This window comes from Ornithodoros turicata, chromosome 1 (genome assembly GCF_037126465.1).
Source record: "Ornithodoros turicata isolate Travis chromosome 1, ASM3712646v1, whole genome shotgun sequence".
NCBI classification, from domain to species: domain Eukaryota; kingdom Metazoa; phylum Arthropoda; class Arachnida; order Ixodida; family Argasidae; genus Ornithodoros; species Ornithodoros turicata.
This window is the reverse complement of record NC_088201.1, coordinates 85,009,027-85,028,113: the sequence shown is the minus strand read 5'-3', so window position 1 is coordinate 85,028,113 and position 19,087 is coordinate 85,009,027. Positions and strand designations below refer to the sequence as shown.

Sequence of the window (19,087 nt, the reverse complement as noted above, 5' to 3'; positions counted from 1 at the left end):
GAGCGGATATACGGGAATCAAAAACAAGGTACTTCAACATAACACTACATAATCTGCTAACATCGGACCCATCCAAGTTCTGGAGGCACGCCTCGCTGAACAAAGATAATCAAATAATGATAGCACATGGCGATAATATTGTTCACGACGGCTGCTCCGTATCCTCTCTACTCAATGAACATTTTGCTGGCATATTTACCATTGACGACGGGTGCTTACCATCTGTGCCCAGTTTTCCCACAGAACCAGTGCCACGACTTAGCATTAGCGAGCAAGGAATCCTTACTCTACTCCTTAACTTAAACGGCAAGAAGGCCATAGGCCCAGACGGCATCCCAAATACTTTTCTAACTCGGTACGCCGAGTGGTGCACCAAGTACCTTTTTCTTATTTTTAACGTATCTTTGACACGTGGGGAGCTCCCGGACGATTGGAAGATAGCCAAGGTTGTTCCTATTCCTAAGACAGGTTCCAAACTAAATATTGCAAATTACCGGCCGATATCCCTTCTGAGCACATGTAGTAAAGTATTAGAACATATAGTATATAAGCATATTTCAAAATATCTGGAAAGTAAGAATTTCTTCTCCACCAGTCAACATGGCTTTCGCCACGGTCTAAGCACAGTGACACAGCTTGTGAACATTACCCATGACCTTGCCAAAGTTGTAGACGCTCGTGGACAAGTCGACGTTATTTTTCTGGATTTCGCTAAAGCATTCGACAGAGTCTCTCACAGTAAATTATTATTAAAATTGAAGGAAATTGTAAACCATGAACTCTTTACCTGGCTTTCCAACTACCTTGACAATAGAAGACAATTTGTCCATGCGAATAACGCCGACTCGTCCTTCGCACCAGTTACATCTGGTGTTCCCCAGGGCTCGGTCTTGGGTCCTTTGTTGTTTTTAATTTTTATAAATGATGTTGGTATGGGTATCGATGTTAAAATGAACTTTTTTGCCGATGACTGTGTATTGCATAAGGAGATCAATGGCGGTGATGACTATGCATGTTTAAATAATTGTTTGCTGAAAATGGCTGACTGGTGTGAGACATGGCAGTTACCTCTTAACATAAATAAGTGTGTGGTCATGAGTGTCACTCGCAAAAGGAAACCGCTCACCTTCAATTACTGTATTAACTCAGTGAATCTCTCAAGGGTCTCCGAATACAAATACCTGGGCGTTTTTCTTACATCAGACCTGCGCTGGAATAAGCACATCCAATACATAACAAAGAAGGCTAACAAGAAATTTTGGTTCTTGAAACGTCATTTTCGTGAATGCACAGCTCATACTAAGTTAACGGCATTCAAAACATTAGTTCGTCCTATTCTGGAATATAGTGATATTGTTTGGGACCCGTACACCATTGCGAATATTCGACTACTTGAATCCGTTCAAAGGAGAGCGTTACGTTTTATTTTTAAGTCGTACCATCGTCTCACTTCAGTTACTCCTCTTTACGCACGGAGTGGCTTAATACCGCTGGAAGAGCGTAGAAAGACCCATAGGCTCCAGTTTCTGTTTCATGTACTCAATGGTCAATATCGAATCAATCATCAGGACTATATCAGTCCACACGCACCCAGATCAACACGGCTAAGCCATCAGCGCGCACTCAAACCATTCCAGTGCAGGACTGACTGCTTTAAATATTCGTTCTTTCCTCGAACCATCGAAGAATGGAATTCTTTGTCATCTGCTCAGGTCTCACACCGCTCTGTCACGGCATTTGTGAAAGGCTTAAACGCAGTTACATGATGTGACATATGTGTCTTGTTGTAAATTATTTTGGACTTTCTGTGCCCCTCCTACTTGGACCCTTTCAGGGTTTGTAGTATTTTATAAATAAAAATAAATAAATAACTATTTGCAAACGCTGTGACATTTCGAAGTTGGGTGGCTTATATATATATATTTTTTGCATTGTTGAGTTTATCTGTACACTCTTGTTACATTTTAGTATTGTGTTAAAAGAATGAAGCGGGCTAGTTGGCTAAGACATCACGAGAAGGAAGACCAGAGTAAAAAACGTAGGATAACGAAGAGACGAGAGACGACTTTAGCATTGTACAGGTCGTTATTACAAATCCTCTGAGCGGTAAAACACGCGTCTAACCTCTCCCATTCCTGACTATATGACTGCCGCAATGGTGTCGAATACCGTCATTTTTTTGCCCTCTCCCGCTTCCATGTGCACTGCCTTCGCAAGGTCAAGGTGGCGATCAGTCACAGCAAGTATCACGTGATACCGTTGCGACCTGCCTCCGATTATTGTAGCCAGTAGGCGTATGAAAAATATCCTAATTTCGTTACGCACCATTCCCCGGAAGGGCCCCTCATACTAGCTTCGGACGAGCGTGTATTCTGCGTCAAACACTGAAAGCAACCGAATTTCAACAACTGAGGAGGCCGCCTCTGCTACAGACGCGTTATTTGCTTCCCAGCCTACTGACTTTCTGTTCGAAACTTTTCTGTTTCGAACAGTTTCGTTGAAAAAACTGGAGCACCGGTGTAGAGACCTCCATGGGAACAACGAGGAATAAATTGTCCATAACTACTCAGTGACTCGGGGCCTTCATTGGAAACGTAAGGGTTTGTCAGCAACCAATCGTATGAATATGTACTCTACGGATGATGTGAAGATCGCCTAGAGTAACACGACCGAGCACAGGGATAAGTACTTGGTAGAGTAACTGAACTTTTAATTTAATTGATTTAGGAAAACGCAAGAAAATATACTGTAGGTTAACGGTTCATATTTAGGCTAACGTTACGTTTCATGTTAAAAAAGAAAAACGCGACATGAAGCGATCTAATACCCCTAACGCACTGTCGCACATAATCTGGGGGCTTAACTTAATGACACGAGACAGCTGAACGAGTCGTTCAGGCTAACGAAAAGAGCAACGTTATCGATGCTTTGCTGTGGTCACAATCTGTGCTCCTCGTGAAGCTTCTTCTTTCTGGTTATTGTGCACGTTGCGAGTGCTCACGTGTTGTGATGTCACCCGCCAGAGCGAAGAACAGGTGGTGGTGGTGGATGGTGAAAGGGCTCGCCGTTGTCGGCCTCACAGAGGTGGGCATTTTATGCGGATATTTTATTTATTCTATTGTAGCTGACGACGATGCTAGGCCACGCCCTCGTGACCAGCCAAGCTCGTCGGCACGCATCATCTTCACCCGCGTTCATTCTAGTCGCGCTCTTGCACAGTAAACTGGCTATTCCTCCTGCTGCCTGTCTTCGACTCTTTTCTTCACGTCGCGACAACTGGTGACCCGAAGACTATATGCACCAACCTTCCGCGCATCCAGACGACCCAGGCATGCCTACCCTTCGATCTGGCACCAACACTTCGCCTGGCACTTCGGCCGCGGCCGTTACCCATGAAGACCCGACCGTTTCCCTCCGCCTCCCACCATTTTGGAGTCAAGACCAGGAACTTTGGTTTGCGCAAGTTGAGCGCCAATTCGACGCCCGGCATATCACAGCGCAGACGTCCAGATTTGGCCACGCCGTTAGCGCCCTTCCAGTCGAAATCGCTGCTGAGATCCGTGATCTCATTCTCAGTCCACCAGCGCAAGCTCCGTATGACACGCTAAAGCGGGAGCTCCTTGATCGAACAGCGCTCTCCATCCATCGCCGCTTACAACAACTGCTGGGCGCAGAGGAACTTGGCGACCAAAAGCCTTCACAGTTACTTCGCCGTATGAGGCAGCTTACGGGAAGCACACCTGTTGACCCGGCTATTATGCAAGAACTATTTCTTCAGCGCCTTCCATCCGACATACGCGTTGTTCTCACGGCTGCTGGTGAGATGTCGTTGGATGATCTTGCCCGCCTCGCCGACCGCATTCTCGACTTACGTACCACTCCATCTTCCTCGGCATCTCACCCAATCTGCGCTTCGCGCGCTGCGCCTCTTCTCCATCCGTCTCAGCCAGCTGCCCTGCCCATCCCCGAATCCGCCGTTCAGCCTATCGCCACAGACCTCACGGCGACTGTCAACAGCCTGCAGTAGAGCGTAAATCGTCTGACTGAGTTAGTGACCGGCCTGACTACCCTTGTGGTAAACGCAACCACGACACGCCACCGCTCACCATCTCCCTTTCGCTTTCGTGGCCGTCAATCTCGCACTCGCCATTATTCGCCACGTCGATACCGCTCGCCGTCCCCAGCACAAAGTCCGCCATCGCCCTTCTGGTGGTATCACCGCACCTTTGGTGCGCACGCCCGCCAGAGCAAACCACCATGCTCGTGGGCGGGAAACGTTTCTCCCAGCACCTGATGGCGGCAGATGCTGCTGGAGGCAACGACAACCGCCTCTTTTACGTCATCGACTCCATCAATCATCTTCGCTTCCTCGTCGACACTGGCGCTGAAGTGAGCATCATCCCACCACCCCCCTCCGATCTCCATCGTTCCCCCCCTCATTCCCTGCGCGCCGTCAACTCATCCCCCATCAAGTGTTTCGGCGAACGTTCACTTACATTGAACCTTGGATTACGACGCAGCTTCCAATGGGTTTTCATCATCGCAGACGTTTCCGATGCCATCTTGGGCGCCGACTTTCTACGCCATTTTGATTTGCTGGTCGACATCAAAAGAAGGAAGCTCCACGACAACAGTACCGGTCTGTTTGTCCACGGAGTACGTGGCTTGCATGCACCGATCAGCCCTGTCATTGTCCGCCCGTCGGCTCCGGAGCAATTTCGCGCCCTTCTTGACGAGTACCCCGATGTCATCCGGTTGCCTCCAACGGACACTCCACCTCGTCACTCCACCACGCACCACATGCTTACCAAGGGCCCCCCTGTGCATGCCAAGCCGAGACGCCTTCCACCTGAGCGTCTCGCCATCGCCAGACGCGAATTTGACCATCTTCTCGCGCTTGGCTACATTCGTCCCTCTAGCAGCCCCTGGGCGTCTGCGCTTCATATGGTTCCCAAAAAAGACCCAGGGGACTGGCGCCCATGCGGGGACTATCGCGCTCTCAACGCTGTGACCATTCCCGACCGATACCCATTGCCACATATTCATGACTTCGCCGCCCGCCTTCATGGAGCCACTACCTTCTCCAAAATTGATCTCATCAAGGCATACCATCAAATTCCAGTGCAGCCCGCCGATATCCCAAAAACTGCCATCACGACTCCGTTCGGATTATTCGAGTACATCCGGATGCCTTTCGGCTTGCGAAATGCGGCGCAGACTTTTCAAAGATTTATTGACGAAGTCACGCGCGGCCTCCACTTTTGCTTCTGCTATCTCGACGACATCCTGGTGGCCAGCTCCAGCCCCGCCGAGCACGAAGGTCACCTCCGGCAGCTTTTCCAGCGTTTACGAGAGTATGGCGTCGTCGTCAACCCTGCAAAATGTGAACTGGGCGTCTCTACCATGGAGTTTCTGGGCCATCACATAGACGCCGCAGGAATCACCCCACTCCGCCGCAAAGTAGAAGCCATCGACAATTTTCCGCGTCCTGCCACCAGACGCAAGCCCCGAGAATTTTTAGGACTCATAAATTTTTACCGCCGTTTCGTCCCCCATTGTGCCCAGCTGATCCACCCGCTCTGCTCCCTCCTTTCTGGGCCCGGTGGACCTTCCAAACCGCTCGCGTGGACTGCTGCCGCCGAAACAGCCTTCCACAGCATCAAGCGTGCCCTGGCCGAGGCTACGCTCATCGCTCACCCGATTCCTGACGCCCCTATCATCCTTGCCGTCGACGCGTCTTCTGAAGCTGTTGGTGGTGCCCTCCATCAAGTCACCCCCGACGAACAGCTTCAGCCACTCGCCTTCTTTTCAAAGTCTCTGAAGCCGGCGGAGGCCCGGTATAGTACGTTTGGCCGTGAATTGCTTGCCACATATCTCGCCATCAAGCACTTCCACCACTTTCTCGAAGGACGCAATTTCACAGTCTACACCAACCACAAGCCCCTTACGTACGCCATCTCATCCGGTTCCTCGTCTCATTCGCCTCGGGAGTTGCGCCATCTCGCGTACATCTCCGAATTCACCACAGATATTCGACACCTCCCTGGCACCAGCAACGTCGCAGCGGACGCTCTCTCACGGGCACGGATTTCCGCCCTCACGTTCCGACCACTGTCGACTACGCTTCAATTGCGCAAGCTCAGGACCACGATGCTGCCATCCAAGACCTCATTGCTTGTCTGCTCTGTCCATCCACAAAATTCCCTTCCCTGGAACGCCTGCCACTAATTCTCCTTGGCGTCAGGGCTGCCATCAAGACAGACGCCCCTGTCTCACCTGCTGAGCTCGTGCATGGCGCGCCGTTAAAGGGATAGTCGCATCCGGAAGCGTGTTCCGGAACTGTTATGGTCATGTTCCCTGTCGTTCATAATGTACGCCGGCGAATTTTCTCCGCACAAATCCACTTGGTTGACTCAGAAACGATTTTTAAATGTTCGCGCTTGCGGCGCGCACGGCAATCCCCGCAAGGCGCCGACACTGGATGACGTCACCCGGATAAACCAACGATCAGGAGGCGCTCCTTCCCGCCGGAGTTCTGTGTGTGTCTGAGCGCGCGTCTGACCCTTTTTCCTGTTGTCTTGTCGCGTTTGCTTTGAAGTACTTTGAACCACAGCGTGTGCCCTAGGATTTCACGCCGTTGAAGTGCGATTTCAAAGCCAGGAAACCTTTGCTACGTGCCCGGGTGCACGGAGACTTATAACGCGAATCCCGAGCTTACATTTCACCGACCTCGCAATGGCGAGACGGAACGAAAGTGGGAGGCAGCGATCGCCAGCCACTACTGTGGTGTGTCCCAAGGATTGAATATTTCACGCGTCTGTTCCTGTCATTTCGCCGACGACACCTATTTTGATGAAGATGTATTGCAAGTTCGGCTCGGGCTACGGCAGAAACGGAAACGGCTGAAGATTGACGCCGTGCCTACCATATTCGATCAGGAACAAGGGCAGGAACCAGTAACGGAGGTAAGTGACAATCCTGCGAGGTCACAGCTACGCTGCGATGAAAAATATCAGTTGTCACAGTAAACATCATCGCGAACACCTGGCCTTGCCACCGATTGTAAAGTCACAATCACACCGCCTACTAATGTACACAAATTATTACAATGATTGCAGCATCCTGACGCAATAGTACGCGTACTCTCGAGAAAAAAGATTCGTGTGTTGTTGCTGTGCTAACTGTCGCCTGTATTATGCAGGAGTAACGTAACACACCCACAGGACAGCGTTATTCTACTGTTATTGCAGCTAATGGATGTTTCTGCAGTTCATAGTGTAAGCCTGATGGCAGCATTCAGGGATGTGGAAACATCGCAATCTGTGTTTGGCTACGTCCGAGACACTTCACGTTGCATCAGTATTCTACAGCAGCCTTGTTGCTAATTTCTGGCTCTATTTCAGGCGGCAGCAGGCACGTCAACAGAATCAGCTGGATGTTTTGTCAAGCCACGAAAATATTGCAATTCTTTTTGCACGTCCCACAACATAATGAATATGTACGAGCCCTGAAAATTGTCGAATCCTGTGAAAGGAATCTTGTGTGATGCGGCTGCCAGCGTTTATAACGTAATGTCGACAGGAAAATAACTGTGCCAGTGAAACAGGGACCGCAAAGGGGAAGATTTATTTGCATAGTCATTTTTATGTTTGTTATTGTACCCGCTAGGCCCTCAACGTATTCTTTTCAGTGTTAAAACTCAAGGCCATATTTCAGATGCGGAGGTCATGGCTGAAGCAAGTGCTGGAAACCCACTTCACGGCGCATCTCACAAGGGGGTTGTTATCCCCTGATTCCAGGAAGAGGAAAACAAAGGACACACACTTGCATAGCGTATTAGTACACCAGATATGGATCTGCCAACATGAACCCTCCTAACATCCCTGTGGCAGCAATACCTGTAACCACCCAGACTTCACACCACATTAATTTAGAACCACAGCACAACATAATAAAATAGCTTAGGTTTATTTGCCTGTCATACATAATGGGAGGCAAATAAACCTAAGCTATTTTGTTATTCCCACTCCGTCATACTCCACTGTACAATAAATCGATACAATTATAGGGTCATTCTTTATTCTCGTCACTACACCGCATTGACAATCTGCACAGAGTTCGAAATATTCCCACCTCGGCACTAACTTAGTGCAATACAGTCTGGATTTGATGCAAGAGCTAATACTGGCCATGTGTAGTAGCTTTTGCTGTACAGACGGGTAGACAGTCTGTTGACTGCAACTGGAGATACAGAGTGACAGGGCAAAACATCCCCCACACTGCAATGACGAAAAGACGAAAATTGCTGCAAGACGAAAATTTTGCTGACATAGGCACACTTCGTGCAAGTGAGCCCTTGGTCATCCCCCTTGCCTCCCATCAGAGGTTTTCGAGAACACCACACACCTATAGTATTCTCGAAAACCTCTGATGGGAGGCAAGGGGGACGACCAAGGGCTTACTTGCACGAAGTGTGCCTATGTCAGCAAAATTTTCATCTTGCCGCTACATGTCTCCAGTTCCAGCCATCAGTATGCACCAGCTTGTCTCTCTTGTCAAGACACCCTTGTTTCGATGGTCCTAACGCTGATAGCCTTGATAAGACGTAGACGGGAACTTCCTCCTGATTATTTGGACAACGCATCCAGGCCATCTTGTGAATGACGAGTATGCCGTGAACATCAGGCAGCTGGAAAAGACAACTCCACATGACATTTCTTTTTGTTTAGCATCATATCTTGTGGGCATTTGCACACCTGCCAAATCTTCCGCAGTGTTGGGAAGACAATGGCCAGAACAGAAGAACTGACACTATCCCAACCTTGGAGTTCAAAGCCTGTGATTTCCTTCCTTAGTTCCAGGGTCTACCACATTTTGAATGTGGAAGGTTTGCAGATGTGCAACATAGTACAAAAAAAAAAAAAAATGCCCGCCTCTTTCAGGATGAGCCCGATTCCAACTGCTAACTCCCTCCCAAACCAGCTTCCCTCCAATTTCGGCAAAATCCAATTTCTAACAAAATATGTTACTCTTACATTCTTCAGTAACATGCTTCCCCTCTTCATTGGCACCTCAAATGCTTCTGTTTTCAGACTTCTAAGACTTTCCTTCAGAGTTTAAAATTCCCACTGGATATCTGCCAATCAATGGGTTTTGTGCTGCCAATCAGGCCATGGCTAACTGGCATATAATTGAGAGCTTGTCGAGACTAGCTGAGGCGGCTGTGTTGCTTCACTTTTCCTAATGGAATTGTTGGACCAGGATTCTCTGGATTGTTCCAAGGCTGTCGTCCACGCTTACGATTTATGGGGGACAAACTTGTGTAGGCCAAAAGGCTGCTGAAAATAGTCGCCCTTTTGTATACAGCCCTTGTCCACTTTAGGTGCGACAATTTGCATAACCAACAACACCCGACTAGCACCCGAGTTTACCCTTCCGAATCTTGATGGGGGGTCATTTAAATCGAAAAATTCATTACGGTCGTAATCATATAGCAAACGGGAGAGCACTGCAGCAGGCTTATCTGTGGTCCTGGGGATTGAGTCGCCTAAAATGTTGATCATAGCGGCAGAATTGAGGCGCCTACACCACTAGAAGCTCTCTACGGAGTTAGATGTCCCTGAGTAATGGGTGTTGTGTTATGCACTAGCACGGTGGCACTGTTGCACATTTCTGCCACCCTGGCAACAGAATGGCAACACAGGCTCTCGTCAGGCTCCTGTGGTTCGCAGGCTCCAGACAGACACCTGCCGATTTCAACATTCTACACTGTTTCGCACATCCGGCGGCAACCATGCAAAGAGATACCTCACCTAAAAATGTCATCCCGCGGGTTAGCCGCAGCCACATCTCGTGGATGGTCGGCGGCTTCCAGAGGCATTGGGTCCGTAGCGTATGGGTCATCACCCAGCATTAACTCGTCGCCGCTACCGCTAACATGTTCGTCAGAATCTCCCCCAGACAGAAACATCACTCTCGTTTTCCGACTCCATGTTTGCTCCCTTCGCTTCGCGATCGCCAAACAGGCGCGCGGCTCGCATTTGACCAGGGCGCGCGCTGATTGGCCTTATCCGGGTGACGTTTCCTCCCACTTTTAGAGAGCGAGGGCGCAAGGATTCCGGTTTCTTTTTCATCGGATTGCGCGGAAAGTACGCCGCGGATCGAAATGGTATTTTCGGGCCCACTTCAGTGGTCGGCAAGGAATTAGAATTCGCATTAGTTTCGAAATTGACCTCGGAGAATGCGACTGTCCCTTTAAGACTACCAGGAGAATTCTTCGACCATGCAACTCTCGCCCAACCCGCCCCTGACCTTCTTCACTACGCCACTCGCCTGCAGTCTTACTGTGCTGACTTGCGACCACTGCCCACACGGTCCTCTTCGTCCCGTCCCGTCTTCATTCATCCGGCTCTTCATTCCGCAACCCATGTGTTTCTGCGGCACGACGCGGTTCGTAAACCTCTCCAACCCCCAAACGACGGCCCTTTTCCCGTCCACTCTCGTCAAGCGAAGACCATCACCATTAGGCTTCCTAACCGGCTCGAGGTGGTCTCGGTGGATCGTGTCAAGCCTGCCTTTTTGCCTGCCATCACCCTGGTGCCCGAGCCTTCTCGTGCCTCGTCCCCCTGCCCGCCCTCACCGGTGCATCCGTCAGGTTCGGTACATTGGGCACCCGGCCTACCTTCTGTCCGTCTCATACCTCGCCGGCATACGGTCCAGGGAGGGGGTACCTGTAGCTGACGACGATGCTAGGCCACGCCCTCGTGACCAGCCAAGCTCGTCGGCACGCATCATCTTCACCCGCGTTCATTCTAGTCGCGCTCTTGCCCAGTTAACTGGCTATTCCTCCTGCTGCCTGTCTTCGACTCTTTTCTTCACGTCGCGACACTATTTTATGGGCGGAGGACGCATTTTATCAGAGCGCGGTACTCGATTTTCTCCATTTTAAGTGAAGAGTGCACCCTGGCTACTTGAAATGCCGCTCTCCAACCGACAAACGCATGGAGCGGGTTGAGGGTGGTGCTCCGGCCCTCCAACAGATGGCACCACGCGTCCTTAATCGCATTTTCAAATTTACGCGCATTTTCTACCTCGGGCTGGAAACTTATGGAATCACTAGCACATCGAGCGATTAGTGCGCCAGACAGACGGACACGTTTGATGTCATTTCCCGTACCATTCACCGTGCAATGAAATGACAGTTATCTTACCTGTCTGACAGCGGTATAAGCTGCCCAACGAACATCGACAGCACCAACACAACATGACCCAACAGTGAGGGAACCCAAAGCGGTTGCGATGAGCCGAAGTCAAGAAGATTCGAAATTTAGGGAACGCGAAGGCCGAGGCGCCGAGTCCAAGAAACGAAGGTGGGAGAACGAATAAGTACGCAAAGCACGAAGCCGTGGCCATGAGATGTGAACGGTCCCGGACGTGTGCACGTGAAACGAATGTGCGTCCGTCCGTGTTTGCACTGGCAAACGCGGAGTTTGCGGAGGAGTTTCTGAAAATCAGGTGCGGACGTGTTTGTGACGTTCGCGATAGGCTGTGGTTTCTGACAGCGTGGCGCCCGTACGCGCGAACGCAGCGAACTGTTGCGCGTGAACGGTACAGCTATTACTGTTACTTCTTCGCACATGGCTGCGAAAACGGCAGGGCTCGCCCTCACAGTCCTGTTCTGCTCTATGTATGTAGTAGAAAACGATGAAGATCAATTTAAAAAAATCAAATAATCAAAAGCTGTGTTTTTTTTAGGAGTCGTACGAGGTGTAGTAGAAAACTAATGAGACTGCTTGAATGGCGTTTGATCTAGCAACGCTGGGGACTCCTCCTGCGCCACACTGGATGGGTATACGTCTCGTTTACATTCACATCGAGTTTCGACGTTCCACCGTTTCCACGTGTGCGTCAAGTGCGTGTGAGCTGGACCTATGCATCGATAGTGCGTCACGAAAATGGAGCCCGAAAAGTACGAACAACGTTGTGCAATCAAATTTTGCGTAGGCTGGGGCAAATGCGACTCAGACTTTTGAGAAAGTAAACAGAGGCTAGCGAGGCTGTGCGTTATCCCGTGCTCAGGTCTTCAGGAGGCACAAAGCCTTTTCTGAGGGGTTATCAAGTGTGACGGACGAACCCCGTTGTAGAAGGCCTTCAACTTCGAAAACTGACGAAAACGTGGTTAATGCGAGAAATTTTGTACGCTCACATTGTCGAATAACGTTGAGGATGATCAGTGACGAGTTGAATTTAAACTTCTTCACTGTTCACGAGATTTTAACGCAAGAATTGGGCATGAGGAAAATGTGTGCAAAGATTCTGCGAAGAAACTTCTCAATTCATCAACAGGACAATCGTAAGAACGTGCGTCTGCACCTCCTCGATCGACTAAGAGTGATCCGAATTTTTTTCAAAACACGTAATAACGAGTGATGAAACATGGATTTTCGAGTCCGTGTGACCATTTCGTTTCCCCAACATTGAAAATCCGTCTGAAAGGACTATTTCGAGACCATCTAAAACATTCAGAAAGCTGTGACGAAGCAATTGAGGGCGATACCGGTTAAGAACTTCCAGCGCTGCTACGAGTGGGAGCAACGTCTCCGCATGTGTCTGTGTTCGGATGGCAACTACGTTGAAGGGAATAACCTCGAATTGTAACTTCCTCGAAAATATAAAAGGTTGCAAATACAGTCTCATTACTTTCCTGACACACCTCGTATTAAAGTAGCAAACCCGAAGCAATCCATTGTCAATAATGTCAGCTGGCTGTTTCTCTCACATTTTTCATGCTAACAACGGTAAATCTATTTGCCCTGTACTCAACAGTGTGTGTGTCTCGTCCTGTGGGGTAATTTTTTCAAACAGCGTAATCCAGACTAGCCCAGCTATCTTCCTCTTTCTTTCAGAGTCCGCCCCACACTTCGGTTACAACCCTATGAACCTGTCTCGCCGTGATGTTTGCTTGCAAGAAGTAGAATCTGGTATGCTGTGCTGTTTTTGTTGTAACAGGACTTCAGGTATCCATATCAATAACAAGCCACCATAGTATGTGACCTTCCTTATGCCTCACCAGGTTCTGACCAGCATCACAGTACGCCACTACCATAGGAACTTCCTATGGTAGTGGTGTAGGGGAACTTCCTATTTGGAAGTAAACATAACCGCAGGTGTGTGTCTTGAATACTTAAAGGGGCTGCGACAGATCATCCCACGTTACGCCAGGTAAACGTAAAAGACTGTTCTTTGCACCTATGTGAACCTGCATTGAAAGTTTCACAGAGAAGAGGGTAATTGAAGCGGAGAAAATGGGCACCGTGAATACCGAAACTGAATAACGAAACACCTCTGACATCACAGCTCTCGCCGCCGCCACTGAGGCAGCGCACGAGGAGTCACGTGCTTACGGCTGCCAATGGGAATGGACGCAACTCTGAGCTCTTTGACGTCTGCGGTTTGCTCTGGAGTGTGTTCGAGGGCTGGTATCTCGATATGCACGACACGGAGAAGAATAATTCTTTTTTCTTCAGTATTCTGGCGTGCAGTACAATGCGTCCATGATGTAATGAACCACATCTATGAAAGCGTCCCAACCCCTTTAATGTATTTCAGCTTAGCCTAAGAGCAAATCATACGTGAGTTAAATATGCCTCTGTAAGTGCCAGTGTAATTATGTTGTTCAATTGAAATAAATAATTTTATATTGGGTTCTGAGTGGACCATTCGGACCATGAGCACGTTACTTGCCGACCAGAAAGAGTCTGAAAGGCCCCTGGAAAAAACGTGGACGAGATGAGCAACGCATTGGCAATGCATTGTAACAATAGAATTTCCCAGACATTGACACCCCAGGAATCTCGTTACGCGCTGACACCAGATTGCTGGAATTCAACACTAGATTTCCACACCTGTTTTGAGAAACTTGTTTTAGTGTCATCAATAAATGTCATCAATAAACGTTTCACCGTGAAACATGGTGTGATTACTGAAATATATTTTAATATGTGGATATTGGGTAAAAAATGCCGGGAGGGGGGAGGGAAGCAGTGAATAGGATGCCTGTTCGGGCACCGTTGGTGCGCTACCCTGAGTTCGTCGCACTCCCCCGTCGGGCCTTTAGCGCCCTCATCCTCCGTGTCACGCGCAGATATAAGTATATTTAAAGTAACTTGGAAAATTAGCAGAAGTTATTGAAAAAGTGTTAGATTACTAAATATTGGCCTTTGAAAGTATTGGCAAGACACCGAGTTGCTCGCAAAAGTATTTGAAAAACGTAATTTAAATGATCTACTGAAGTGACTGTAAGTCTGCAATCTGCATTCATTTGGTCCCTCGCATAATGTCATCTTTTAAATTGGTCAATGCCTCTTGGGGTTTTAGCGCTAGCAATTCTGGTACAAAGGAATACGCTTTTAGAATGTCTGGCCACAACAACGTAGTTCTTCACAATACAAACTGTTTATTGCCAATCCCGTGCGTGAGCTCCTAATCAACGTCTGGGCCCTAGGTGCACTCTGGACTCACCTAGTGTAACTCCTGACGATTGATAGAACTGCTGGTTCAGGCGTTTGCTTGCGCCGTCCAAGCCGATGCGGCTCGATGCTAAACTTTTCGCTATTCCGTACCGCGCGATAAATCCATGGCTTCGGTGTGATTCGTCCCGAGCTCCCTCGCGATGATCAATCATGTTGTTTCTTCGAAATCTCCGGGCTACCGAAGCGGTTCTCACGTGCCGTCGCGTGAAGTTTGGAGCTCGCCTTCTTGAAATAATAACGATAACGAACGGCAGTGGCGTAGCCAGAAAGAAAATATTGAGGGAGAGGTTGCATGGGTGCTTTACATGGGAGAAAAAGACTTCCCACTCGTTTCCCTCTCCCAAATGCACTAGCACAGGTACGATTTCGGGAGGGCTTGAATGTGATACTGATGGATAGATCAGCTACGAAGTTTTACTCAAGCAAAAATAAAGAGGACCTGAAGGAACATACCAACGCAGAAAAATATGGTGGCGGCTTATGCGCTTATCGATGTCAGACAGTGACTCATCGCGACGGCTCTTCAATTTGCACCACTGGATGAACGGGAACAATAGAAAGTTTTAGTACACTGTACGCTATCGCATTTGCGTACGTAAGATATAGCGTTGGCGTTTCTGCGCACTGCCCGGGGCTCTCTTGCTGTTATGGGCGTGCGCAGAACCACCCACGCTATCCCCTACGTACGCAAAGGCGATAGCGTACGATATGCACTAAAACTCTCTAATAACGCCAGTGTACCCATTCGTCTACACGGCTTCATACTTCCATAGCATTATGCTCCTTGTGTAGGTGAAAACGTTTTAGCGACATACTCTCAAGAACGATGTTATTGAGAGGCTCTGCCTGATTGAAACTTCCGTGCTCGAAAGCACTGCGCGTAATTCATGACATCAACGTCTTTCGCAGGCATTGACGCAGGATGGAGGCACCCTTCTGGTCGTGTCACAAGAGTGGCATACGTACATGCCGGTGCGGGAAGTTCGCTAGAGCGTTCCATTCATTCTATAAAGAGCTTTCCCGTTCATTGGGCGCCTAATGAATAATGATCTGCAGTCTGTCGGAGTTTTGAGTGTTTACAGGAAGAAGTACATACACCAAAGGGGTGTCTGTGGCTGAAGTGTGTTATGCCTCATAGTGTATAAATAGTTGGTGTAGCGCCGTGTCTGCGTTCCGCTTACATATAGCATGATGTCAAGAGCAGCCTATTGCACGTTATTTTTATGCCACAACGTACACTTCGCGCTCTAGAAAAAATGCCGCAAAACACTAGCGTAGCGACAGTTTCTCTCCGCACAGGGGAGAGGGCAAAGTTTGGAGAACAAACAAGGCAGCAATGAGGAGGCATGATATAGTGCGGTATAGGCGCGTGCACGGAATAGTTCGTTGTGATCACATTTGGATTGGATTGCAAATAAAAACAAATGATGCAAGGTTATTCTCGTGATTCGGTCGTTGCCCTCGTCATGAGGAAACGCTCCTTTACCGCCTCCGCCTCAACGTCTCCCGCACACCGCCGCTTCTATTCAAACTGGGTCAAATCCAGCACTCTCTTCTGCACCAGCTGTAGGGTGGTGGCTGATTTCCCCCCGTGCACTCTACACTGCCGGCAACACCTTGTCCACCAGCTCCCGTGGCATAGTGGTGAAGATGATCGCTTTCCACGCCGAGACTGGGAGGTGACACGGGTTCGAATCCTGTCGCCGGCTGTGCTGTCTGAGGTTTTCCCTGGGCTTTCCGAAGACTTTCCAGACGAATGTCGGCACAGTTCCCCTTGAAGTCTGCCCAGGACGCACACTAACCCCCCTGTCCCCACTCATTCCTGCTGTCCTCTCTCCATCTGTCCACGTCTGTACGCCGCTCATAGCCACAGTTGCTTCGCGGCACTAACACGGAATTAGAAAAAAAAAAAACATTGTCCACCGTGACGCCCCCCGTCGTCGTGTACCCCAACTTGACTACAGCACTCTCTCACTGGCTACCGTACTGGGTCCAGTTCCTCAGCTTACCCAATGCGTCACCAGCTCCCGTGGCACAGTGGTTAGAGCGCTGGCCATGTCACGTCGAGACCGGGAGGTAGAAGGGTTCGAATCCCGGTGCCAGCTGTGCTGTCTGTGTTTTTTCCTGGGTTTTCCTCAGACGCTTTCAGACATATGTCGACACAGTTCCCTTAGGAGTCGGCCTAGGACGCAGATTCCTCCAGGGCGTCAGTCGTGACGTTGCCCACCTCTGTGAGGCCGACAACGGCGAGCCTATTCACCACCGCCATCCAGTGGGTCACCTCAGCTGCAGCCCTTCCCATTTCCGCCCGACACCGAAAAGCGCATGATCGAAGAGAGCTAGTTGAAGCGCGTCATCCTGGTATATAGGATATCATGCAAAATCCCCGACCCACTCTTTCCATGAAAGGCGTCACCGAGCCATACAGACAATGCTCCATAGGCTACGCACGGGATCTGCGTTCACCAACTCGCAACTGTTCAAGATCGGCTCTAGGGAGGATACCAGCTGCGGTCACTGTCAGCATCCGGAAACCATCGAACATATCCTGACAGAATGCCGCACATACCACACCATGCGGGGAACTCCCCTTCCACACTCCAGGCCTGGCATAGTGACGGACGTCCTCTTCCCCGAAAGTTCTTATGCAGAACGAACTAGCAAAACTCGCAACCTCGTGCGTTTTCTTCAGGAAAGGGGCGTCGTACAAAGACCCCTCTAGTGCACCTCTCATCCAGAGTGCGCTTCAGTCTCATCAGTGTTATTCATCCTGCCTATACCACACCTTGAACCCTTCACCTTTCGCTTGCACACCTAACGAGCGAACGAGTGGTGGAAAATTCAAAAGACGGGTACGTGGCACATTGAGCGTGAGGCATGGTATGCCTTTCACGTATAGCGCGAAGAGCGCCGTGTACGAGTTTTATCACGTGCCCTTTTCGACGAGTGCCCCGCCCCTCGTTAGCTCGTTACACGTGCAAGCGGTTAAGCCACAATGGGGGAGAAGGGAGCGACACGCATTCGCTTTACTTCGTGAGGATTATCCTTCTCGCACGGCGATCCTCTTGACCGCTTTGAGGTGACGATCGCTTCGTTCCCGACCGTTCTACCGAACGAAGCCGGTACATGGCCGAAGCCGACGCGATGGTTTCGAGCTGCTCTGAAGCAGTCAAGTATTACGCGAATGGCGCGATGGTTCTTCAGAAACCTGCGTTCCTCAAAAACCTAGCGGAGTATTAAAGGGAGACTTCGGGACAATCCGAAACTACTATAATGACTGTGTAAATAAGCTCGATACATTCTTCTGGAGTGATAAATAAAGTTGGTTTGGCAGTCGGTGACTCGGTAGTTGCCAAAAGAGCTGCGAAGCTCAAAACGAAACCGAAACTTCTGAAGGTTTCCTCTCCTACTTCCTGTACCCAGCGTGACGTCACCGGTAGTCTCGTGCGGGCCACCGGCTGTTTTTCGGGCATGCGCTTTGTAACTTCTTCGTGCCACATGTGTGACCAGTCATCTGCTTCCTCGATGTCGTTCTAAAATATTCGCCAGCGTAAAAGCAAAGCATACAGAAAGCCGTACACGAGGAATACCGGTGAGGTGAAGCACAGTGTTGCTGGACTGCTTTTCCGCGGAGGAGCGCCTAATCATTCAAAGGAAATATTCATTTTCTAATTATCTGCGCCACTTGGGGATCAGAAATTGTATTCACTGAAATATCACACGGTACGGATTGATGTCGCACTGTTACCTCAAGACGTTTTTCGTGCGGAGTCTCCCTTTAATATTACTGGTTGGTTGTCATTTAGACTAGAGGTCAGAAACATGGTGGAAAAGGCGTGGGACGTACGCCATTTTATGACAATTAACATTACTGCACAAGTGTCACAAAAAGGCGTACACCTCCCGTTTTTATCCAATCAGGGAATAGAACGATATCATTCGGGAAGGTAGTTGGCCAAGAGCGTGTACTATGCGGTGAAGTTCTGTTTGAAGAGCGCAGGGACCTGATTGTCGTTGAGGAAAAAAGATTGTACGGCATGATTTGCGAACGTAAGCGCAGGTACGGCAGTCGATTCTATGAGTGCGTTCCACAACTAACCCTCGAGTAGGAGTTGGTCACGTGACAGAGTTGTACCACGTGACCATGGGGGTAGGGTAACCCTCGGGTAGGTTGTGGAACGCGTGGAACGGGCGCGAGTACGATTCTCAACATGGCGACAGCAGACGACATTGACATTTGGGCCCCGCGACATTAGAACCGCTGTCCCCTGATTCGCTTTAGTGTGACGCTATTGACTTTGGTATGGGGACACCTGCGTGGGTTCGTAAAGCATTCACGCCACGAATTAGGGGTATTTACCGCACGTTCCGAGAGAGGGTAGCGCTATCCTCGTCCCCAGCTAGCTCTCAAACGCATAGAAACAGGTTTCGACCCTCACATGCAACGATCTGATGTGTGTTGTATGTATGGTTCCGTGCATGTTGCACTGAAGAAAACATCAGGTCGCAAAATCGGCACTGGAACTTTCCTGCATCCTTTATGATGCTGCCGAGAC

General features: G+C 49.4%; 2 protein-coding genes across 2 annotated transcripts in view; one reads left to right on the top strand and one right to left on the bottom strand.

Annotated features, from left to right (window-relative positions):
* The window catches only part of LOC135378441 (G-protein coupled receptor dmsr-1-like), a 455,353-nt gene that overhangs the window by 166,428 nt on the left and 269,838 nt on the right, over positions 1-19,087 (bottom strand). The gene's annotated exons all lie outside the window — the stretch shown is intronic.
* On the top strand, positions 3,332-4,027 carry LOC135377908 (uncharacterized). The gene has a single exon (XM_064610658.1). It carries the CDS (start codon positions 3,332-3,334, stop codon positions 4,025-4,027), a length of 696 nt encoding a protein of 231 aa, XP_064466728.1.

What these genes read in the sequence shown, in the direction of transcription:
- LOC135377908 (XM_064610658.1), top strand. Translation starts at nt 3,332, where the DNA reads ATGCCTACCCTTCGATCTGGCACCAACACTTCGCCTGGCACTTCGGCC.